A 24,368-nucleotide genomic window follows, 5' to 3' on the forward strand; every position below is an offset into this window, starting at 1 on the left:
CAATTTGTTTTAGTTCAATGGCTCAATTACAGTTTTGTGTGCACTTCAATTACATATTTGACCCTTATTCCTTATTATTTTAGCCAGTAAGATTTATAACTATTATTTAAACTGATTAAGTTCTTGTTCTATTAATAGTTTTATTGGCTTTAATAATAATTTTAAGTTTATGACATGCAATATAGTTGGTATATTGCCTTTGCAACGGTAATTTGGTTATTACCTCAATTTTAGTCTTCCTAATAACCACAAAAAAAAAAAAAAAAAAAAAAAATCATAATAGTCATTGTTAATTATTATGTGGTGATATGAGATTGACATTTGGCATCTTCTCAATTACATCTTTGCTTATATGCCGGTTATATTTATTAATTACTGTTATTAAATTTTGGGACTAATCTCGTTTATTACATTTCATGATAATTATTATTTCTTGGTAATCTATTATAAATAGTAATTAAGTACTACCAATAAACTGTTACGAACCATTAGGCATTGCATTGAGATTAATACCACTAACGGATCAACTCACGAAGATGGGGAGAATTTTGGAGATTTTCTTTGCCTGTTGTTCGTCATCGATGTTAGCGTTATGCATAGATGCGGTTTGCATCATTAAGGTAACTCATTAATTACTCTTTTTTGTTATTATTGATAATTAGTGTTATAGTTATAATTAATTGTTATTTTTTGAAATAGTCACATTTTATTTTTAGAAAAATGAAAACATTATTAATGCATTGAACATAAGCTCAAAAATCAAAATGCTCCCTTTGAGAAGGAAAGGTAGAACAGAACATATATAACTGCACATTAGACTTTCGAAATGTGTACATATTTCAGTATTATCTTAATTAACTATCTCCCTCAAACATAACACCTAAAATCATTGATTTCACCAAAAAAATTGGTGGTGAATCAAGCTTCAAAGACTTTGCATTCCTTGTCTCCCGGGTTTGTCTTGCAGTAGTCCTCCAAAGGGTCTCCGCTTCCTGCAACTGCCACCCCCGGCCACTTGCTAGCTACTAGATGTGCCAAATCCACCACACGTTGGCTGCAACGCCCAAAAAAAAGCGTATAGTAAATCATGACGGTATATAAAGATAGTCTCGCTATCAACTTAAATAATGCAGTTTAAGTACCTGTATCCCCACTCATTGTCGTACCAGGCGACGACCTTGACCATGTCGTCTCCCATGACCATGGTCAAGGAAGAGTCGATGGTTGAGGAAACATCGCTGCATCTGAAATCAACAGACACAAGAGGGGCATCACAGACATCCAACACGCCTTTGAGTGGGCCATCGGACGCCTTTCTGAAGGCTGCATTGACATCTTCCGCGGTGAGTCCTTTCTTCTGGACGTTGACCACGAGGTCTACAACGGAGACGTTAGGCGTTGGCACTCGGAGAGCAATGCCGTTGAGCTTGCCCTTCAGCTGGGGTAGCACCAGAGACACTGCTTTGGCAGCACCAGTGCTGGTTGGGACTATGTTCAATGCTGCAGCTCTTGCCCTTCTCAAGTCCCTGTGTGATGCATCCAACAGCCTCTGTATGCAACCAAATTAACCATTACATTATTTTTTGTTTGTTAATCCTGAACTGATTCTTTTTTTTTTGTCAGAACACAAGGTGTCCTGAGCAGGTCCTAACTGTAGGACAGGCACCTTTAAGCCCGTACCATATTCAGACTAATCTCTGTTTGCACCAGACCAGCCCAATTAAGGGGCAGAGTGCTGGCCAGATTGGTTTTTCCATACGAGAGGGGGTTCGAACTCCCGACCTCTCTTAAGGGGCAAGAGTGGATTCTATTATCACCTGATCACCGGTGTAAGAGTGAGTGGTTGTCATTGTTCCCTTGACAATACCTGCAAATTAAATGGCCATTTCCATTAACTTAGCTTGCATAGTATTATCCAAAGCCAGATAACATGATGGAATGAAGCTTCTTGCTATTGGCAGCTTACCAAATTCCTCATCCATGACCTTTACAAAGGGAGCCAAGCAGTTTGTGGTGCAAGAAGCATTGCTGCAGTTGTGACAAGAACCAAATTAAATTGTTAGTACCCTTTTCTAAATGGCCAAGTCCGCCAAGTATGGTACGGGCTTAAAAGTGCCTCCTATAGTTAGGGCCTACTCTGGTGGTCTAACCAAAAAAAACAAATTAGGCAATGATCATATCAGCTAAGAATTAGTATTGATGGATGATTCGTGGAAGCACTCGCCTTACGATGTTAGAGACCTCGTGGGAGTAGTCTTGTTCGTTTACGCCAACAACATAGGTTGGAATATCAGCCCCTTTTGCTGGGGCAGTGATGATAACTTTCTTTGCACCAGCTTGTATGTGCTTTCCAGCACCCGGACCATCCACAAACACTCCTGTTCCCTGTCATTCAAACAACAAAGTTTTGTTCTTTAAGGTTTAAGGCTATCCTAGATTCCGACCACAATCAGCAGTTAGCAGATAGCAGATTGTCGTTATTCATGAGCATATATATATATATATATATATATACCTCAATAACAATGTCAATACCCATATCAGCCCAGGGAAGCTTGAGAGGATCCCTGTTGGAGACAACCTTAATGGGCTTCCCATCAACAGAGATGGTCTCATTGTCCACTACCTTCACATCTGCCTTGAAAGTTCCCAGCATGGAATCATACTTGAGCAAGTGAGCCGCCTGCACCACCATTCATGCCCAATTTACACTCTAAATAAGCAGGAAAGAAACAGTAATAGCACAGATTCGATTTGTTTTTTTTCGCTCACATTCTTGACACCAGCACTGTCATTGACAACAATAACTTCCAATGGCGAATCCTTGCGCCCGTGCCAGCAGCGCAGGAAGTTTCTACCAATGCGCCCAAAACCATTGATTGCAACCTTCAATTTGGCAACAGTGACCCCCTTAACTGGGGCTCCTGTAGCCTGCAGATTCCAGACACCATTCAAAATGTTAGAAACAACATGGTTTAGCAGTATCAACAATCAATCCAATATTTCAAACGAGAATTTTTACTTTGGGAGTGAGTTGGGCAGCCACAACATCAGAGAAGGAAGCTTCCCTGTTAGAAAACGTAACACATCCACTTGAACGCAGACCAGAGAACTCAGCCACTTCTAGCCTCTAACCAACCAGAAAACAAGATATCAGATCATGTTGGGATCAAATGCTTACCACTAAACCAAAAAATCATAGCTAGTAGAAAAGGCGCAACTTTATTTCCTTGTATCATCACCAGAGTCAAGGTGCTGGACTTGGCCCTTCAGGCCTCCGCCCAACAATCCTTTAGTGCTGGACTTGGCCCTTCAGGCCTCCGCCCAACAGATCATATGACAAAACCTTATGAAACCTCAAAATTTTAAGGTACTGCAACTGGGAGTTACCTTGGAGAAGCATTGAGGAGTGGAGGTCTTGGAGGGAAGCCTGGTTCGGGTTGGGATTCTTGAATAAACTAGAGCTGCATGGGAAGCCATGGCTGCAACTGCAACAACTTCAGGACCAACTTACAAATCCTGATTTCCCAGTTATTTATACTACATTTCATTTGATTCATTGATCAAAAATGCTTTAAACAAATGCATGGCTGCGATTCATGTAAAGCAATGAGTGGAGAGGATGGTGTGGTGAAGATTGATACGAGATAAGATCAGTCTGTCATGGTATATTGACCTTCAAAATCTGAACCACAAGAAGCTAACATATATAACAAAAATTTATTGCTGCTACATACACAATTATACACCTTTGTTTTTAATTTGCTTTTAATGGTTTTCCAATCTTGTGTAAGTGACACCTGTATATATAATGATTATAGTTATGTAAGAAAAATGAGTCAATATATGCATACAAACACATTATTCTATGGTTGTTTATATTGAAATTAAATATAGATTACAATTGCTAATGACTTTGTGGTATAGTGGCACGAAGTGGCTCTCCCAAATGGGAGGTCATGGGGCGGTATTGACTCTTTGTGCTTCAATAGGTTGAGAAAGTAGCTTTGTATCTGATAAAATCTTGGGGTAGAGTCTTGGTAACTATTAAGTTACAAGTTCAACTCCGGCAAATTATGCCGAGGTGGACACGATTCCAAAACTGTCATAATTATGAATATAGAGTTCAAAAATTATGAACATAGAGTTCTATTATTATGAACATGGAGTTCTGTAATTGTGAATATAGAGTTTAATAATTGTGAATATATATGAAATTCAAAATTTATGAACATAGAATTTTGTAAGTATAAACATAGAGTTCTATAATTGTAAATGTAGAGTTCAATAATTGCGAATATGAAGTTCTAAAATTATGAACATAGAGTTTTATAATTATAAACATATAGTTCAGTAATTATGAACATAGAACTGTGTCCACCTTGCCACGACATAACAATTGTTCAACTCCTAAGTCCTAATGGGAGTGGACTATTGGCCTTCTTAAAATTTGGGTTGTGGGCTAATTTTATTGTGATCCTTTGTCAGCTTGCCAACTAAGATTGTAGGCTAATCTTATTGTGATCCTTTACCAGCTAAGATCATAAGACATAAATTACTCAATACACGCTATCAGGCATTCCATCATCACCCAAAAAAAATGAAATCTTGGGGTAGAGGCCAATGATAGGACACGTGGCTTGCAAACAAATGAAGAAGGTCCCACAGTTACATTTGTTATTTCCACCTCTACTTGGCTACATGGAATTCTTCTGGTTGACAAGCAACTGCAGCTGATGGTTAACAGCTTGTAGAGTGAAAATTGTGGTTTTGAGAAAGAATGGAATTGGCTAATGGCTATATCCCATGATTGTGGTTTTGGTGCAGGATGTGTCTCAACTGCAGCTAAAAAAGCGAAAATATTAACTAATTTTGAGTTAGTTGACCAGATGAGCGATACAAAATACACATTTTATTCAGAAATTTAGAATTCATCAGATAGTGATTACCAATGGACACTATAAGCACAAACAGGAACATTTTCACAATGCCCTTAAATCTTCTAAACAAGTATGGCATTAGCTTCTTAATCCGAAACCTATTATACAGCAGATTCAACTTCATCAGTGTTCACAGCTGCTCCATTTGGGTTGTCTTCAGACCTCAACTGAGCAGAAATATCATCTATAGCAGAGTTAAGCTGCTCGATCTTTTCCGCAAGTATCTTGCGTTGTTTCTGAAGTGAAGATAAAATGCATGTCATCATACAAACATATTTGAGGAAACAAAGCCCCCGGGACATAGCTCAGTGGTCGAAAGGTTGAGTGTGGGTGTCGTGACCCAGCAAATGCCCGGGTTCGAATCCTCAATGAGAGAGGATCTTAGCCTTCGGGCAAAAAGCAAGCAATCAAACCCTGCCTCACTGAGACACATCCCGCGATTTACCTCATCTCACAGGCCCGGGACGAAGGGCCCTCAGGTTTAGGGTTAATTTTGTGCACACAATCTGCTTACCTCCAGGACTTTTTCTTCGTCATATAAGAACTTGGGCAGTTTCCTCATGAGGTCTTTCCTATCGGCTCCAGCTAAAGCCTTGCTGATCTGTTCGAGAGCAATGAGATCTGTAGTTATTCATCATGTTGATGCTTGGAGCAAAGAACAATTATGGAACTTAAAATGCCAGATGGCAAGGTCTAGGCGCCTAGCAATTTCTAGTTAACCACTGATTACCTGAGGTGCAAACACACATCCAAGTGCACCGACAACTAATCCTCCTAGAACGAAACCACCAACAAATATCCCAGCACTGCTTGACCTTCCATCATCACTGCTATTATACAGAAAATTGCTATGAACGATTCGTTACATATCAATAATGGATGAAAAGAAAATGAAACTACATTTCATTGTATAATATTCCATTGGAACTTTCACATCTCTCCCGGTATTCTAGCTTGGATCCTTTAGTTGATTTACATAGCATTGCCTATCTCTTTCTTCCTAACTAATACTAGGATCCTAATTACTGATTCACATAGCATTATCTATCTCTTTCTTCCTAACTAATAGTCTGGCCAATGACCTAGGGAAGACGATGATACACTCGGTCCTTCAGGCATAACACAGAAAACAAAAACTAGAAAGAATAAACTTTGATTCAGCCCGCCAATGACCTTGTGGTCTAGTGGCACGAAGTGGCTCTCCCATATGGGAGGTCATGGGTAATGGGTTCGAGCCTCAGTGGGGGTGATATTAACTCTTTGTGCTTCAGTAGGTTGAGAAAGTAGTTATGAACAGATACTACATTGTAACAGTCGATAATACTAAAAAAATGTTGTAGAAGGCGATATGCGCTAGTTGGGCGGTCAGGGACACCTAGCGCCTAGGCGGGCGAGTAATAATAATAACAATAAAACACATTGCACACCCAAAAAAAAAAAAAAAAACACTCGATCGAGTTGGCCAACTCGGGCACCTAGGCCGCCTAGTCGGCCGACTTATTGACCGGACAACTAATGCCCGCCTAAGGATAAAATCCCTCTGCCTAGGGTGGCTAGGCAGGACGCCGAGACCGATTTTTACAACACTATTCAGCCCACAGATCTGTTTTGCATTATGGTTAGCGATACAAACCTGTATTGTGACTGAATAGCAAATGAGCTTCGAGATGTAGATGGGTTTCTGGCATGCCTTCGATTGAAGCACACTTTGGTGGGGCATACACTTTGCTCTATTGACTTTAGACAAGAGCCTGTCACGTTAAAAAATAACAATGCCACACTGCTTTGCTGACAGAGAGTTGGGAGAAAAGGAGCAATAGAGACAGACCAATGCATTATAACTTGTTTGGCTTGTACTCTTTATCAATTTAATAGAGGAACTTGCAATTTCTCCATAATAAAAAAAACGCATGTATAAATTTTTTTTTTAAAGGAACACACAGAAAACAGCAAGCAACATTAATCCAAACCGTCATCTTAATAATTTGAGGCAAACACAGTGCAAGATGCCATATACTCCTTCGAGGCTTCGACATCCTATACCAAACACTAAATACCTATTATTGCCTTGGCCATTCAATTTCAATCAAGCACTCCGGACAATTTGTAAATAAGAAGTCATAGTACAATTTTTTTTGGTTAGGTTACAGTAACAGTATTAAACACTCCTTTGCATTTTATGATAATTAGTGGGAAAACAGAATGGTAAAACGGATCAAAAAGCACATAAAGCATAGAAGGCAAAGAAACTTTTAAAATAAGGGATGCGTGTATCAGTATATGGCACTACGGTCATCTCTATCTCGCAGAAAATTATGGAAAAAGAGTCATACATGTAAACATTTTAGGAATTAGGAGTATTATTGTTCGTGTAATCTGTGTAATCCAAGGAAAGGTCCTTTGATCAAGTAAGGTCCCAGCGCCTATAAATGGTATTATAGATCTCCTAATTCATTTTCCCTAAGAAAATTTTGAAGTTCCCAGAAAAATTGCTTCTCTTGAATTGCAAGTCCTTGTGTTTTACTCCTCCATAATCAATTTCCAACTGAAAGCCAGAGACCTAATAGTCCAATGGCTATGCCCAAGATTCTAGATGAAAGGTCATAAGGTCAAATCACATTCTATTTTTTTAGTCCCTAACTATAAGAGGAACCTCTAAGCATGTACCATACTCAGACTAATCTTGTTCACAGGCCAGCCCAATTAAGGACAAAATGCTGGTCAGATTGTTTTTCCAGGGTAGGGTTTTGAAATCCCGACCACTCTTAAGAGATGAGAGTGCACGGTCACTTTCGAAAGCCTCCCCTACTACGAGAGATATTCCGATCGTTCTAAAGCTTCTACTATTACGAGGTCAGACTTCTCGTGATTTAAGTTTCAATAATTTTATGTTAATATATATTTATACCTAACAATCCCATCTCTAGCGACCGTTTTTCTCTGTTTTCTGACCGTTTCCTTTCAACCCTAAGCTAAAAGATAGCTAGATATTGAGCTGCAAGTAGAACACTAGCACATACGAGTATGCATCATCTATAACAAGAAAAATTCTATCGCCACTGAACTACAATGTTAATTACAGAAGCTCCATTAAAACTTCCAATTTTACTTTATCTTACTGAGATTTGAAATATTTCCTACACTCAAACACATCAAAAAGCAAAGAGAAGAAAGGGGAAAAAATCAGGAAAGATAGTGCGGTGCTGAGTTTAGTAAAATAAATAATTTAAGTACAGAAGACAATGAATCAGAGATCAAGAAACAAACCACAGAAGAAGAATCAATGGAATTACCAGAAGACAAATGGAGAGAAGTGGTTTTGGAGAGGAGCAGTGAGTTAGAAAGAGGTGTCGCCATTTTGTGCAGAGAAGATTATGTGGCGGTGGTGGAGAAGCAGGCATTGGATGATGATTTTTTTTTCGTTCGATTAGATCGATGATGACACTACTATTGGACTTTTTTTTTTTTTCTTTGGGAAAAGGTACAAATAGGGCATTGAACTATTTGGGGGTTAGCAATTAAGCCATCGAACTCAAATAAGCTCCAAATTGATCCATGAACCTGCAAAAAAAGTGCAATTAATATTTTTAACAGGTTAACAACAAGTTACTGCTGACTAGGATGCCATGTGTAATTTTATTTTTTATTTTATTATTTTTATTATCCTAATCAGCATTTGACACCAAAAAAAAAAAAAAAAAAAAAAAAACATTTGACCCTTTCGCTTTATCTCTTTCGCGATTGTTTGCGACATTTTTTGTTTTCTCTCTTTTTCGATTGTTTGCGACATTTTTGAATTAGAAAAAATACATTGAAATTTCAATATTTAAGAAATTACGCGCATAATATAATACAAAATTTGTCTATTTACTAACTAGTGAAAAAATATAATGTTAATATAAATTTGCATTGCTAAGCAGAAATTAATAATATTGTTAATATAGTTTGCATTGCCATACAAAAATACATTGTTAATTGCAACACTACAACATTTGATATGCATAAATATATTGTTAATCTATTACTGCCAAAACATTAACTCAAAACTACTCTTCTGCCAAAACATTAACCCAAAACACCTCTAACAGAATTACACTTTGCTCTAGTATGCCCTTCTTGTCTACAAATGGAACATCTCATTATGCGACCCTTCCTACTTAGTTGAGTCTTCTTACTAGCAGTTGATGAACCTTCACTTTCCTCACGATTTCTTTTCTTCTTTGGCCTACCTGTCATTTTTTTTGGGATTGGAGCCAAAATTTCCTCACAATTTGTTTTAGGCCAGAAGAGTTCTCCATTCATCGGTAGAAGAGCATGTGCATAAGTCCTTTGATATGCTTCTTTTGAGTAGCATGGATCAAGATAATCCTCCATATTCCTGCCATTGTCGAAGATGGCACATATAGCATGAGGGCAAGGTAGACCTGTCAAATCCCATGATCTACACGAACATGTCTTATTTTCAAGCCTGACTTTGAAATGATTTCGTCCTTTCTTAATCTCATATCCATCATCTCCATTAAAATCAACCTAGCAACAAAATTTACCACTCAAATTTAAACCCCAACAAATGTAATGTTATATTATTTTTAAAAAAATTGTATAAACAATGTACCTTCCATCCAATGCTTTCTTTCTTATTTGCAATTAGTTTCTTCATAATAAGTGGTCCATATCTACCTTTCCAAGTGTCTACGAACTTCATTTTTTTGGCTATCCTTCTCATAGCAAGCACTCGAATGTCTTCAAGCATGGGAATTATTGGCTTGCATCTTGCTTTAAGCAAAGTCCCATTGAATGCTTCGCATATATTATTATCAACAATGTCACATTTACTTGTTGTTCTAAAAAAAGCCTTGCACCAAAACTTAGGTGGATACCGTTCTAGGTCAGCTTTAGCCTCTTTGTCTCTCATTTCTAAGGCTTTTAGTTGTTCATGAAATTGAACTTCTGTTGTTGACTTGGCGCACATCCAAAAGTGATTCTTCATAACTTTTCCTTTATGGCGCTTACTCCAATTTGCATGCACATGCCTTGCACAATTTCGGTGCTCTGAATCCGGAAATAACTCTTGGATAACAGTTGTTAATCCCTGAAATTAAAATTATATATATAATGATGCAGTAAGAAAGACACTAGTCACTGTATATGAAGCAAATATACATTGGTCAATGTAATGTAGATACTGCTAGTGATTGTAATTAACACAAGCTAGTCAATGTAATTAAGATACTACTAATTAAAACTGCAACAAGAGCAACATAAAATAAGAACATGATAAAATAAAATTAAGATTCAAAAAACAAGAGCAAGATAGCCTCTTTCACACCGTAAATAGCAAGAAAGAACTACTAATACATTTTGAGCAAATGACATCACTAAATACATTTAAGAGTGCATACCTTCTGCTGGTCACTGATTATTGTCCAAGGGTAAGTGTTGGTGATTCCCAAATCATTTTTCAGCAACTCTAAAAACCATCCCCATGAATCTGTGTTCTCAATCTCCACCACAGCCCATGCAATAGGGTACATCTGATTGTTTGCATCTCTTCCTACTGCAGTTAATATTTCTCCCTTTAGCAACCCTTTGAGAAAACACCCATCCAATCCAATAATCTTTCTACATCCATCTAAGAAACCCCTTCTTAGTGCATCAAAACATACATAAATTCTTTGGAACACACAAGGACTGTCAGGTGTGACCATACTGGTTTTTAGTTTTACTTTGCTTCCTGGGTTAGAGTTCATACACTCTTGTGCATAGTCCCTTATTCTCCTAAACTGATCCTCAAAGCTTGCATTAATTTTTTTGAGCACAGACCTAATTGCTCTTCTCACTTTGCTAATACTTAAATTTATTTTCAATTCTGACTCAATGTGATTTTTCAACTCTATAGGTCCAATGCAAGGATTATCTCTAATTTTTTCTTCATATTTATCTTCTATCCAACTTTGACTCACCAAACGCAAGCTGAACTTTTGATTGCAATTATGGTTGGCCTCAAGAGTCTTTAATTGAAAACACTTGTATTTCTCCTCCCATGAAGCAGTGCAATGAAATGGGCAGCCTTTACCATCAATACTCTCAATGCCAGCACATTTAAACATCACTCTCATACTCTCATTTTTATAATAGCATATGTCCCTCTTAAAGTGCACTGCATAATTAATCATTGCTTTCTTAAACTCTGATGCATCTTCATAAAACATGCCCAACTCTAACTCGGGAAATTCAACACTTGGATTGTAAGATGGAAATTTACATTTGACCTTGGCTTTACTTGATTGTTCCAGTTGTAGTTGAGCTTCATCATCTTCCATCTCAGATTGGTAACTAGGTGGATTATCTGACTCATAATAAACACTATCTACTTCATCATCCTCAATAGTGTTTTCTTGAACTGTATGTTTCTTTTTTCTACTTGGTGCATGTGTTGCTCCTGATTTCAATTCTGCACCATGATTTCTTTTTTCTGCTTCTTCATCATCCTTATTACATTCATCATGTTCATCATCATTATTCTCTTCACCATCATCATCATTACCTTCATTTGTTTCCTCAAGATCAACACTTGGATTACCTTCATTTTCTTCTTCAACACCATGCTCAACATATATGTCCACCTTCTTATATCTACGTGCTAGCGTCATCAACTCCATCGTGTGGGTGTCATTAAAGAATGGCCTAAGCTTTTCCATCGCCTCCATACTTAACTTGTAAGATAGACTTTTGACCTTACCATATCTCTCATGTGCTATGAACTTCATCAAGTGAGGTACACAAATAAGATCGGGATCAGTTGTTACTTCATCAACTTCTCCATTTATATATCGTAGTCTTGGATCTTGCACAAAACTACCCCCATAATGAATTCTCAAATCTACTATGTCATACATTCTGAAAATTGTAAAATGGAATACATAAAATTGCAGGGATTATGCATCAAAGTAAAGGAAATGCATTATAACTGCTCAGAATGAAACTGCCCAAAATGAAATATTTAGACCATAAAAGCAGAGTGTTTCAAACTGTCTAGAATGGATGCATTATAACTGCTCATTATAATTTTAGGGGTGAAATTAATGACTAACAAAATTAGTGAAACAAATATTCTAACAAAATTGACTTTATCAAATGCAATAAGAACACCTGCACCAGCATCCAATTTATCATAAAAACATGAGATTCAAAATCTCAATTTTTCACTCCAAATAAAACTGTGTCAATTGTTACACAAAACAAAAGCAAAACCAGGCCCCAAAACAAAAGCAAAACCATGCCCTCAGTTTCATGAATACCAAGCTATATTGCAGCTCATCATCCCCCAAAAATCCCAAGTTCAATTACAGTACAAGATTTCTTTATTTTCACTAAAACTATCACACAAAGCCAAACCTCATCATCTTGATTCCATTTACAAAATTCAAAAACCAAAATGAATTAGAAGAAAAATTCAAAAATTAAAAAAAAAATACATGGAAATTTCCCGAACACAAAATTACATAGAAAAAAAAGAGAAGACCTGGAGGGTTATCGCTTTCCAGAACAGACCGTTCTTCTACTTTGATGCCTGAACCCAAAAGAACAAGAATACAAGTGAGTAACAACAATACCTGTAATTGTTCCCAAAAGCAGTGAAGGATAAAAATGAGTTGGTTACTCACTTGTAAGTGTTAAAAAATAACGCAAACAACAGCAAAAGATAGAAAAACAGCAAAATAGAGAAGAAATTACCAATTTATTGTAGAGTTTTCCGGAGAAAAGTAAAGTTGAGCCGGAGAGATTGGAGCCGATTCGATGTTCGCAACAAAGCAACGAAGAAGAGAAGAGGAGAGATTGGAGCCGATTCAAAGCAACGAAGAAGAGAAGAGGATTTGATGTTCGCGACAAAGCAACGAAGAAGAGAAGAGGAGGGATCGGAGCCGATTCGGAGCAACGAAGAAGAGAAGAAATATGGTTTATTTTGACAGTAGTCTTGGTCAAGAGGGTCAAATGCTTAAGTTTTTTTTTTTTTTTTTTTTTTTTTTTTGGTGTCAAATGCTGATTAGGATAATAAAAATAATAAAATAAAAAATAAAAATTACAAATGGCATCCTAGTCAGCAGTAACTTGTTGTTAACCTGTTAAAAATGTTAATTGCACTTTTTTTGCAGGTTCATAGATCAATTTGAAGCTTATTTGAGTTCGGTGGCTTAATTGCTAACCCCCAAATAGTTCAATGGCCTATTTGTACCTTTTCCCTTTTTCTTTTTTAAATGTACTTGTACTTTCGAAACGTTTCTTTAACAATGGTGTTATAAATTTTATTATTTTGTGATATAAATACATTTAAGATAGGCATGAGCATCGGTCGGATACGGACGGATCGGATGTCCAATCGGTCCATCCGATCGGATTTTGAATTTCATTTGTACCCCCCTATCCGTTTATTTTTTTGGACAGATCCTATCGGATTTCATAGGTTCGGATTTCGGTTATCCGTTGTCGGATTTCGGATGGTAATCGGATATAATAAATTAAAATAAAAAAAATTCTAAATTCTAAAAATTCTAAAATAGATAAAAATAATACTGAGTTTCATTACCGCGTAGCAAAACATACAAGTATACAACTATAAAAGTTTCAAACTAAGTTAATAATTACATATTTTCAAATTTCAATGATTATACAAAAAATCATAGACTTAGCTGTCAGCACCGGTACTCTTCAGTTCTTCTTCAACAATTCAGCAAAATCAACACTAATCTAGTCATCTAGATAATCTATTCTTCTTCCTGCTAGTATTCAAACTTAAAATGATATTAGTGTTTAGAGTTTAGAAAACAGACAATCAGACATTTAGAGTAACAATACTAAGCAATTATTCACTAGGCTAAGTGGCTCAGAGTGCAATTTTTCATATCAAGTAAGAATGTGGGCAAATTGCTCTGAATGTGTTATATTAACACATTGGCAACATACCAACTCCATTCCATTTATTCAGACAATAGTGGAAGCTTCATCATTGCCACCAAATAAAACAAATACATTCAAACTGAAAACAGAGCAAGGAAGAGTTATACCAGAATTTCAGACTGCAGAGAAATGGGCAAAATTGGGCTCAACTCATCTAATGACAGCAACAAATCAATAACAGAAAGTTGTCAAGCCACTTAGAGGCTAAACACCACTTGCAACAACATAAGTACATAACATAATATCAAACTGATTAAAGAAATGAACACATTGTAAACAGATATTAAAAACATTACAGTGATTGTAGGCAACATTGATGGTATAGTAGATGAAGCTCCAGTGGGCAATTCTGCAAAAGTGAAAAACATAATAAGTAAGAAAGAAAGTGAAAAGGAAATAAACTTAATAAAGAATAAAAAAAAAAAGTAACTAAGAAAGTGATAAGTGTTACCTTTCTCTAATCTTTCAACCTCTTCCAGGTTCTCCTCAACTTGGATTGGCTGATTAGGTGCCCTTAACCAATCTTGAGTACATATTAGTGCTTCCACTATTTTAGGAGTCAAGGAACTCCTAAATGGATCAAGTACCCTTCCAGATGTACTAAAACAGCTCTCAGAAGCAACTGTGGAGATAGGAACTGCAAGCACATCTCTAGCCATTTTGGAGAGAATAGAAAATCTCTCACTATGGCTCTTCCACCACTTTAACACATCAAAAGCAACAGGTTCATCATCCTCCACAAGACTTTCACTTAAGTATACTTGCAGCTCAGTTTGCTTACTGCTTCCACTACTTTCCAATCTCTCTTTTTTTTTTTTTTTTTAAGTTTGGGGCTTTTCAAAGATGACTGGGGCCTACCAACTGTACAAGTAGTAGCCTGGTTAGCCTCAGACTGGACTGCTTGAGTAGAGGATGCAGTCTGGGTAGAACTGAGAGAGTATGTAGCTGCATAGTCATCATATAAAGCAGCCATTGCAGATTGGACCTTGGTAAAACAAACTTTGTCTTTCTCTTCTCCATACAACTGGACAAATTGATGAGGCATGTATTCCTCCTTATCTCTAGGGTCCAGAATATTTGCAAAAAAATGATAGAGTTCATTTTTTCTGGATCCCCCCAATATTTGTCAAACTTGTTCCTCATTTGTGTCCCCATTGCCTAAAACAGAAAAAAAAAAAATAATTTATTAGTTTACAGAATTACAGGAAATACAAAAAACAATAAGCAAACAAATTGAAAGATAAATGAGAATACATTTCCAGTCCCATGCTCAGAGTTCACCATAGCTTCATGCATGCAACTGAGATCAGAGATCTCAGAGAAGAATGTGTTGGATGTGACATAAAGTGAACCAGAGATCCTCACTGTCATATCATAAAATGCTTTCAACAGCTTCACTAAGCTTTCCACAGAACACCAATCCAAGAAGGTAGGAGCACTCCCCAAGTCAGCAGAATAAGAGGGGTCATTTCTCTCATATGCATCAAACACTACTTGATATTGAATTGCAGTGTTGAGCATAATGTAGGTGCTGTTCCACCTTGTAGGGACATCAAGATGTAAAGCTGATTTAGCTTCCACACCAAACAGTTCAGCAAACTCTCTGAACTTTGTCAGCCTAGCTAGTGAGTTCCTAACCCATCTCACTGCATCCCTCACCCTCTTAACTGACTCATCTGCAAACTTCAACCCATCTTGGACCACTAAATTGAGGATATGGGCTATGCACCTCATGTGCATGTACTGAACCTTAACAGAAGAAGAACCCCAAGATAACACTTTACTCTTAAAAAAACCCCATAGCTGTGTCATTAGAGGAGACATTATCCACTGTTACAGTAAACACATTCTTAATTCCCCACTCTAATAAACAACTCTCTAGGGCTTTTGCAATGTACTCCCCCTTATGAGAAGAAACTGGGACAAAGGATATACTCCCTCTGTCCCATTTTGCCTGTCCTGTTTACTATTCATTGGTCAATCCAACTCTTTCTTCATTGCTTATTTTCTTTAGTAATTTTTAATTATTTTTAAATTTGATTTTTTATGTTTAATAGTACTTTTAATGTAGTTTCTAAATATATAAATTTTATATACTAAAAATAAACTTAATATTATGAAAAATTGAAGTAAAAATAGCTTCAGTCAAGCCTCGTTAACCGAACCAGACAAACAAAATGGGACGGAGGGAGTAATTTTTTTATGAAGCTTCCACTGGTCATCTAAAAAATGTGCAGTAATGCACATATAGTTGATTCTCTGGACAGAAGTCCATGTATCAGTTGTTAGACTAACCCTTTGAGTTCCTACTCTAAACAACTTCTTAAGGTTTAGCCTCTCATCAAGAAATATTTGATATATGTCCCTAGAAATGGTCCACCTAGAAGGGATAAGAAACCTAGGACAAGCAACCAGAATAAACCTCTTGAACCCCTGGCCCTCTACAAACCTAAAAGGGAGCTCATCTATGATTATCATCTCACAAAGGGCCCTCCTAATGGCATCTTGATTAAATACACATGTCCCCAAAACACCCCCAGGAGCCTCTGTTCCACCCTCAGAAGTGGACAGAGTGTTGAATGTGAGTAGAGACTGCCTTGTATCCTTTGAATGGGGATTTTTAAGACAACTGGCCATATAATTTTTTAATGATGATGTGCCATGTTTTTTAGTTTCACAGAAATACTCTTTTGCACAGTAAAGACATTTGCCTTTAATCACTTTTTTAGTTTCAGGATCTTTGATCTTTTCAAAGTGTTCCCACACTATGGATCTAGACTCTAATTCCTTCCTCTTCTTTACAGCAGGAACTTTAGGAGTGGCCATAGGCTGTTGAGCACTTGTCTCAATGCCTGGGGTTTGTACTCCTTGTTCATCCACTGTTGAAGATGGAAGAAGTCCAGTTCCACTTCCACTTATATTTTGATTGCTCTCCATCTATAAAGATTTATGGATGAGCAAATAGGATTCAAATTTCACACAAGCACTGAGTAAACACTCAGTACTGAGTACTGACATACATAATTACATATAACACATTAACAAATTCATTCCATAATCAGGAGTCATGAATCATGAACTCATCATTTTATGGAAATGCCCACAAATTAGGGCTTAACAGTAAACACTCAGTACTGAGTACTGACATACATAATTACATATAACACATTAACAAATTCATTCCATAATCAGGAGTCATGATTCATGAATCATGAACTCATCATTTTATGGAAATGCTCACAAATTAGGGCTTAACACTTCCACAGTCAACCATCAACCCATCAACAATTCAAGTATTCAACAACATTCAACAGTATTCATTCCAATTTCCAAATTCCAACAGTCAACTATTAGCATTCAACATGGACATCATAAATTCATAATATCAATTACAATTTCAGTAGGCTTCCACAGTTCCACACTTCCACCACCACCATACATTTTGAAATAACAAATTTAAGGGTCCTTTAACCATAAACTTACAAACACATATAAGAATAAGCACAAATTCATCACGTATGTGGAAAGCCCTAAAAATTAGGGTTCAGTTACAAATTAGGGTGCATGCAACATCATAGAACTAGAACAGAACAGACAAACTCACAAACATGCAACAGGAAAATAAGAAAAAAATGACAGAGTTACATTTTACTTGTTTTCTCAAAGGTTCCCTCTGAGATCTAGGGCTTCAAGGCGTCAAACTTCCACTTCCACTGCCGTGCGGCTTCTTCATTCTTGCCGTCTTTCCAGTTTGCACAGAGCCACAGACACTTTCACAAGATTCCCATCGAACTGTCGAAGACTCGAAGGAGTCGAAGAGGAGTTCAGACTCTCAGACTTCAGATACTCTCAGTTGAGACTCAGAGTTCAGACTTCAGAGAATCAGAGATTCACCGGAGAAGGAGATTATGGAAGAAGATTAGATGAGAAGGACTGAAGATCGGATGGGGATGGCTAGAGTAGACTAAGGAGATTTCGAGAAGAAGCTCTGGAGAGTGGGGAGTGGCCGAGTGGAGAGTCTCAGAGAATGAGAGAATGGAAATGGCAAACCCTAGGTCTACGCAACGTTTTATACTTAGGCCATACTTCGGATCTCGGATTGGTTCGGATGGGATATTTCCTAACCCTACCCGTCCGTCTTTAATAGCCACGTTGCGTGGGGTCGGTTTGGATATCACCCGAACCCGTCGGATTTCATCTCCGTTCGGTGAGCGCTAGTTCGGGTCGGGCGGGTTCTTCGGGTAGTTCGGGTACTGCACAGCCCTAATTTAAGATTCATTTTTAATTTGGATCAGGTCAAAGTGAATTTAAATTATTTGTAGTGTGACGATGAAATTAATATATTGTACTCTCAAAACGAATAATGAGTAAATGATAAATTGATTTTCAAAATAGACACATTAGAGTTGAAAAATGACTTTGAGAATTGAGATAATTGGGAAGTAGTCTTCGTCCCACATTAAAAAATGAAGTGGATTTGCACTAATATGGCAAATTATATCATGCACCACGGTGCATGATCAATCATGCCCCGCGTGTCATTTTATTAAATGAAAAGAAACGGTGTTTGTTTTCCGTCGTTTCGCACCCTTTCGCAAAAAGTAACCCTGTTATTCAGTGTCATTTTGTATACACTGTAGTTTCAGTTCAACACAACTACAGTTTCATTTCGATATAACTATAATTTCATTCGATATTTATAGACTCAAAAATGTGAAAATATTATTTAATTTTATTTTTATACACTATAGTTTCATTAAAACACAACTACATGATCATTTTGATATAATTACAGCTTCATTGTACAATATACATTCAAATATGTGAAATGTTATTCAGTTTCATTTTATATACACTGCAGTTTCATTTCACTATAACTACAATATCATTTTGATATAACTGCAGTGTCGGTTTAAATATATTGTAGTGTCAGTTGGTGTTTAATACACCAAACAAGCGGACTCCGTTAACTATAACGGCGAGCCGTTTCTTTACTTAAAGAAACGGCGCCGTTTTTTACCGCGGTGCACATGCACTACGGTCTATGATATAACGACTGCACTAATATTTATGCAAATAGTAGTCTCAAAGCGGGTTGACCCGCCCCACAGCAGGCTTAATTTTTTTCGGGCGGACCCGCAGACTAGGGATCATGTGGTTCTAACCCACCCCATGTAGGTTGGCGGGACCGCATGCTCTTTTTTTTTTTTTTTTTTTTTTTTTTTCTTTTTTTTCAAGTTCAAGTTAAATACTATCTTGAATTAATATCATTAGAAATGCAAATATCGAGTAACATTGAATTTAGTAACTCAAATTTATCGCAATGTTGAAAAAAAAAGTACTAAAATAATCTATATATTGTATACCTAATTTTGTTATCAATGATGTACTATTAAGTATTAATGTTTAATTTGTCATGATTAATTAATCACGCGTCAGGACTATGTGGTCTAATGGTATCCGAGTTGGACTTCCATTTGGAAGGTTATGAGTTCGAGCTTTAGTGTAGGAGGTTGAGAAAGTATATGAACAGATGAACAGATACTACATTGTAATAGAGTCAGTAGCATTCAAAAAATATATATATATATATATAATTTCACTTTCTCATATAATAATAATAATAATGGAAAAGTGTCAAATAAGACCATAAACATTACATGAAAAGTCAATTACGCCCATAAACTTTTAAAAAGTGCAATTACACCCCTCAATTCACGATTTTAAAGCATCCAACTCCGTTAGCCAATTAGCTCTCCATTAAGTTCCGGTAAATGCTCTTATAGCGCCACATAAACTTTGTTTTGAGTATTGAGCTTGCCACATAAGCATAAATAAAAAAAATGAAATTAAAGATAATAAAAGAAATTTTAAAAGGCACGATTCTGGTAAATGTTCCTGTAGCGCCACATAAATTTTGTTTTGAGTATTTGGCTTGCCACATAAGCATAAATAATGCTCACAGAGTCAACAACATTCCCACTGAGACTCAATCTGATCTCTCACATGGAAGAGATATGTCATCTGAGCACAAGGTGCTTGGCTAAAAAGCACTATTTATTCTAGCCCTAATTCTCAAAATCTTTCATTTATCAAAAGGAAAAAAAAAATCAAGGAAGCATATATATATATATATATATATATATATATATATATATATATATATATATATATATATATATATATATATATATATATATATATATATATATATATATATATATAATCTCACTCAGGTGCGAATGCTTCGCCCAGGCGCGAAATAGGAATGGATTCTGTTCGTCCACGTGTCCAGATATAATGGATGAGAAACACTGATTTTTTTTTAAAATGCGGTGGCATTTTCGTAAATAATTGAACATCGAAGTGCAAGTAAAATGTATTACAAGTGCATGTAAAATGTATTATAGGTGCAAGTAAAAATTTACACTAAGCATCAATACTTTGTTGCACCTATAGTTCTAAGTAGTTGCACTTATAGTTCTAAGTAGATGCACACATAGTTATAAGTAGTTGCACACATAGTTATAAGTAGTTGCACCTAGGTGTATGAATGTTTGCGAGTGGTTTTCAGGGGTATTACTACCCGCTGAACTCAGATCAATGAATGTTAACAAGGCAAAATTACATGCACTTATAGGTGAAAGTAGGTGCACCTATAGTTATAAGTAGTTGCACCTATAGTTATAAATAGTTGCATCTATAGTTATAAGCACACTCAGGTGCATGAATGTTTGCGGAAAGTGAATGCTAACAAGGCAAAATTACATGCACTTATAGGTGAAGGTAGGTGCACTTGTAAGTGATTTTACTTGCACTTCGATGTTCAATTATTTACGAAAATGCCACCACGTTTTTTTTTTAAGTTATTAGATCTGGACACGTGTCGCGCGCTGATTCGTTCGCATATTCCTTGCTGGGCACTTATTCGCACCTGAGTGCATCCCTATATATATATATATATATATCTTACTATATAAAATAGCAACACCCCTAGGGAATCACGTTGGAGCCAAAAAATCCCGCCTACTAAAAACACAGTCGTTTAGAATTTGTATAGAAATAGAGTTCTAAATACACTGTTATACAGTTGCCCTGTGATAGCCGACTTTGGTATCCTAAATCATACATGTTTTCCGATGAGCATTAATTACATAAATTCATTCCAAGAAAACTGTTAGTATTCCAATGTCACGCCCTCACGCCACACATTAAATAGCCAAAGAATCCATGAAACGTTTTACAGAGTCTTATAAAATCCTCTCTAATATCTTCCCAGAACACAAGTCTGACAGCATGAAGAAGCTAACAACTTCCGCAATCATAGGAAGAAAGAGGAAGCCACAACCTACACCAAATCCAGGTATTAGAACTTTCTTCACTGCAGTAAACATCATATTTCATTATCATCATGTGCAAATAACTCAACCAATGTGTTAATGACAAACATATATGCGAAAAAATTAAAAATTGTAGAAGTATTTTGAAAGCAATGTAAATCTTATCATATGATATCACATGAAAAGGCATTCATTGAGTTCTATTACTGTTACTGTTAAAACTGGATTTGGTGGGAAATTAAATTTTATAAGCATCTAAAGCCTCTTCTATAAACTTAGTGTTCTAGATGACTGGTAATTTATATAACAGTGTAAAAATGTGTACTATAACAGACTTACCAAGTGATAGGCATCACGAAACAGCTAATAGCTTACAAATACCAAACGAAAAAATTTATATGTTAGGTTGAAATAGAATAAGCAAATAACAGAGAATGTTATTTTGGACAAAATTACCAGTATTGTCTAACTTAGTTATGAGAGTAAACCTATCAAAACCCCAGATTTCAGACACCTTTCAAGCAATCGATGAATTTGATGAGTCACCGTATCCATGAAAACAAGTATAGTTAGTTTAGGTTTGGCAAATTGACAGAAAACAGGGAAGAACAAACCTCGATTGCATCAAAAAAGGACCTGAACTTTTGCAATCTTCAAGACTAACATTAAATATATACATAAGTTTCTATAAACACACTATAAATTTAAGTCTTCAGAACTCACAAACCATTTCAGGTTCACGGAGGGACAGTGGATGAAAATGGAAGAGTTACAAACTACGGAATGATGATGGGGAAGCATTCACAAGGTGGAACAACACAGTTGCTTGAATATTTAAGGTGAGGATTAGAATTGAGAACACCTGCACATTTGCTTATGGCTTAGGCATCAGATGGTAGTACTCATCATTTGCCTTTTTGTTTAGTTAGTTTCATATACAAAAATTATATCATGAGATGGAAATCAGTGAGGCAATTGTAATTTTCAATGCAAATACACACAACTAACATATATTGTTCCTATGGAAATATATGGCAGCAAGAGGTATGTATATATACATTTATAAGATTGCATTTACAAGCATGAATCACAAAAGGTTTTCAGTTGCAAGCAAGCAAGATTGATAATGCAGTACAAATATTGCTGAAGAGGCATAAGAGATTGAAAAACTTGGTAATCATATTTGATTTAACCATAACAAGAAAGTTTCTGTTTTGACTAAATATTTTACAATTTTTGCAGGTTGGTGATTTTAATGTTCCGGGGTTTAGGGTTCATGGTTTAGGCTGGTGATTTTTAATTCCATTGGAATAAGTTAATATTTACCTGGGTTGCTGTGAATATCATACAAACTCTCATTTTTGAACCCAATATCCTATTATTTCAAAGACACACAGCCTGCATATAATAAAAGAATATTATATAATTGAATGAAATGCATAATTGAATGAAAGGCATAATTAGTAATGTAAATTGCACATGTGCTTGGAAATATAGTTTTTTCGATTTTATATAGTAGATAGTAAATATGGAAACAGTTTTTCTTTTTAATGAAAAGGAGAATGCTTTCCTGCCATCTATGTTCTTAAACAAAAACATATGACATTCATAATAAATAGAATGAAAATTCGCTATGTGATGTTTCGTTCTGGGGAGTCCTTACTAGACATTTGGTTCTAATCCTACTGGACATTGGTTACTTTATTTTGTTAAGTTCATGAACTTTTTTTTGGGTGCATGCATCATGGTTTGAAAAGCATTCTTCTTTTCATCAAAATCGACTGCATCATATATAATAGACAGATTAGAAGTCAAGTTGCAGTTTTTTAATCTCATGTTTACAGAATAATATATACATGCAACTTATATTCACTGAACAACCTAATTTGAAAGGCTAACTTACTTTTTGAATGTACTAGATCCCACACCTTTATTAACACGGATGAAGATCTAGCAGCTACTAAAATCTCAGCTGAATCAAAAGCTATAGACTCTACTGGACTTGTGTGGCCAGATAGGGTCTCCATAGTTTACAAAGACAATATAATTTAGTTACACAGGTCCAGTAAAGAATGGAAATGGAAAACAATGGAAAACAAAAAAAAAAAATAAAGAATAAAGGACTGGAAGGAAAAGACAAACTGAAAGTTGAAACAAGGAAAACTGAAAATCAGTTATAAAAAACAACCAAAAAAGAATTCTTTGTGGAGAAAATAAACTTTGAAAATATAGAATGAAAAAAAAATTGTAGAGAAAATGTTAGGACAATCATGTTTGGGACAAAAAAGTTTTTCAAAATGTATAAAAATACTGTGTTTCATCTGTCTGTGAATTTTTAAAATAGAAACACCCAAAATTAACTTAAGGCAGCAGAATACAAATTGCTACTGTAACTTTAAATTTGAACAAAATGCATGGTAAATTGCAAACTAATATCTTAGTATTTATATCAACTGTTGTAAGATAAAAAAGGAAGAAGACAATTGACTTACCCTAAGTTCGAATTTTACAATTTAACCAATAATAAATTATGGAATTGTACATGATTCTCAATAAAAAAAAATGAGCTAAAAACCCTAAATAGCTGTTAAAAATCAATTTAGTACCTTAGTACCTGAGGTGAGATCTGGAGGAAATCGGAAAGGTGATGCGATTGGGTCTAACGGTTAGAAGAGCTTGTCCTAAATGGGGCCCAGTGTTTCGGTGCCGTCGGTGATGATGAGCTTGGGAATGGGGAGAAGGCCGTGCTCGAAGGGCTCACGTCATGGGTGGATGTAAATTGGTGAAGAAGAGGCGGACAACGTCGAGGATTGCGGCTCGGCATCATCGGTCATGGCTTATGGAATTGTTTGATCTCCAGGAGAATGAGGAGTATAAGAAACCTCATAGCAAACTTCAGATCCTTGATAGTGCTGTAGACAGAGAGAGAGAGTGCAGATCGGAAATGTCCAGAAGCCAACCTTCTTCTCAACAAAGCTTATCTTTTTTTTTTTTTTATTTATTAACATACACGTGTTGATTGAGGAGATTAGCAATATATATATAAATATATATATATTTTAAAGACATATATTTATATATAGAAATTAATAAAATATAAATAAATAGTATATATAGTTTATTAGTGAAT

At 36.0% G+C, this 24,368-nt stretch overlaps 2 protein-coding genes and 1 long non-coding RNA gene across 4 annotated transcripts; all 3 read right to left on the reverse strand.

Moving 5' to 3' along the window:
• Positions 1-747: 747 nt before the first annotated feature.
• Positions 748-3,544, reverse strand: LOC109181961 (glyceraldehyde-3-phosphate dehydrogenase B, chloroplastic). The gene is made up of 9 exons (XM_019331946.1): positions 3,391-3,544; positions 3,023-3,130; positions 2,773-2,931; positions 2,516-2,683; positions 2,225-2,385; positions 1,967-2,028; positions 1,818-1,867; positions 1,143-1,549; positions 748-1,054 (listed from the first exon to the last, which is right to left on the reverse strand). The coding sequence occupies exons 1-9, from the start codon at positions 3,478-3,480 to the stop codon at positions 919-921; spliced, it is 1,341 nt and encodes a 446-aa protein (XP_019187491.1). The 5' UTR covers positions 3,481-3,544; the 3' UTR covers positions 748-918.
• A 1,348-nt stretch (positions 3,545-4,892) lies between these two features.
• Positions 4,893-14,296, reverse strand: LOC109181962. Of its 2 annotated transcripts, XM_019331948.1 has the most exons (6): positions 14,282-14,296; positions 8,234-8,328; positions 6,574-6,691; positions 5,671-5,767; positions 5,455-5,541; positions 4,893-5,176 (listed from the first exon to the last, which is right to left on the reverse strand). In XM_019331948.1, exons 2-6 carry the CDS (start codon positions 8,295-8,297, stop codon positions 5,042-5,044), a joined length of 501 nt encoding a protein of 166 aa, XP_019187493.1. In that variant the 5' UTR covers positions 8,298-8,328; positions 14,282-14,296; the 3' UTR covers positions 4,893-5,041. The 2 variants fall into 2 exon arrangements, with proteins under 2 accessions (XP_019187493.1, XP_019187492.1); XM_019331947.1 differs by lacking the exon at positions 14,282-14,296 and having other exon boundaries at positions 6,574-6,728; positions 8,234-8,372.
• A 6,620-nt stretch (positions 14,297-20,916) lies between these two features.
• On the reverse strand, positions 20,917-24,209 carry LOC109181326. The gene is made up of 3 exons (XR_002054173.1): positions 23,845-24,209; positions 22,565-22,636; positions 20,917-21,246 (listed from the first exon to the last, which is right to left on the reverse strand). It is a non-coding gene; the product is annotated as an uncharacterized LOC109181326 (long non-coding RNA).
• Positions 24,210-24,368: the final 159 nt, after the last annotated feature.

This window comes from Ipomoea nil, unplaced genomic scaffold, assembly GCF_001879475.1.
Source record: "Ipomoea nil cultivar Tokyo-kokei standard unplaced genomic scaffold, Asagao_1.1 scaffold1043, whole genome shotgun sequence".
Taxonomy (NCBI): Eukaryota; Viridiplantae; Streptophyta; class Magnoliopsida; order Solanales; family Convolvulaceae; genus Ipomoea; species Ipomoea nil.

Excerpts from the sequence above, each read along its gene's own strand:
- LOC109181961 (XM_019331946.1), bottom strand. The coding sequence starts at position 3,480 with ATGGCTTCCCATGCAGCTCTAGTTTATTCAAGAATCCCAACCCGAACC. Across the intron at positions 2,029-2,224 it reads GAGGTCTCTAACATCGTAAG|CAATGCTTCTTGCACCACAA; the intron begins GCGAGTGCTTCC and ends TCACAACTGCAG. Across the intron at positions 1,550-1,817 it reads ACTCTTACACCGGTGATCAG|AGGCTGTTGGATGCATCACA; the intron begins GTGATAATAGAA and ends GGTTGCATACAG.
- LOC109181962 (XM_019331947.1), bottom strand. The coding sequence starts at position 8,341 with ATGCCTGCTTCTCCACCACCGCCACATAATCTTCTCTGCACAAAATGG. Across the intron at positions 5,768-6,573 it reads GCTATTCAGTCACAATACAG|TGATGATGGAAGGTCAAGCA; the intron begins GTTTGTATCGCT and ends GTATAATAGCAG. Across the intron at positions 5,542-5,670 it reads GATGTGTGTTTGCACCTCAG|ATCAGCAAGGCTTTAGCTGG; the intron begins GTAATCAGTGGT and ends GCTCTCGAACAG.